Source organism: Loa loa (assembly GCF_000183805.2).
Source record: "Loa loa unplaced genomic scaffold supercont3.3949, whole genome shotgun sequence".
Classification (NCBI taxonomy): domain Eukaryota; kingdom Metazoa; phylum Nematoda; class Chromadorea; order Rhabditida; family Onchocercidae; genus Loa; species Loa loa.
This window is the reverse complement of record NW_018112126.1, coordinates 1-872: the sequence shown is the minus strand read 5'-3', so window position 1 is coordinate 872 and position 872 is coordinate 1. Positions and strand designations below refer to the sequence as shown.

Genomic DNA, 872 nt, shown 5'->3' with positions numbered 1-872 from the left:
CAATAGTAATAATAATAATAATAGTAATAATAATTATTATTATAATTATTATTATAACGATGATAAGGTAATAATTGTGCAATGACAGTGCGATGACAAGGTAATGATATGTTAGATGATAGTGATGACAATGATAATGATATGATATGGAGGAAAATGCAAAGAAGAAAAATGAAAGCCAACAATGTCGTTAAATGTAAATGAGTAATAATTAGTCGTGTCTGCATGTGTGTGTGTATGTAATTGTGTGTGATTGTGTGTACATCAGCACGAACTTCACAAAGAGGATAGTGAACGAATGAATGAATGAATGATTGAAAGATCGAATGAATGAATGAATGATTGAATGAATGGATGACTGTGGAACATTTTGATGCTTTGACGCTTCCCTATAGAGTTAGAAAAAGTTTTTTGCACTTAACTTTTTGAGATTTGAATTTCTTTTTCTTTTTTTTGTTTCTCTCTCTTCTCTCTTTCTTTCAAATCTTCTTCCTCCTTCCAATTTTTTCCTCTCCTCTTTCCCTTCTTCCTAACATTTTTAATTTGAATTATTTCGCTCAACAATTGGTTGATTCTCAAAAATGAAATAACAGATGATAACTGTTTGATAAATAACCCACCAAACAGATCAGTGAATGTTAACTTTTATAATTTAGACAAATGATGTCAGCTGTTAATATCACTTTGTTGACATCATCAAAGTCGAGCAATAACATTCATCATGTGTTAATGAATGGATGAATGAACAGATTTGTTAGCAATAAATTTATCCCTAAACTGTACTAAGCACATCATTACTTTTTTCTTTTTAATTAATGATATGCAAATATGAATATATACCATTCTGATATATATATATATATATATATATA

General features: G+C 28.4%; 1 protein-coding gene across 1 annotated transcript; it reads right to left on the bottom strand.

The window, feature by feature from the left end:
- LOAG_16087 (hypothetical protein) lies at window positions 1-308 on the bottom strand (the record flags this gene model as incomplete). The annotated part of the gene is made up of 1 exon (XM_003151575.2): window positions 1-308. A coding segment is annotated over one exon (308 nt), but the record flags the coding sequence as incomplete, so codon positions are not given.
- Between the last annotated feature and the right edge of the window lie 564 nt (window positions 309-872).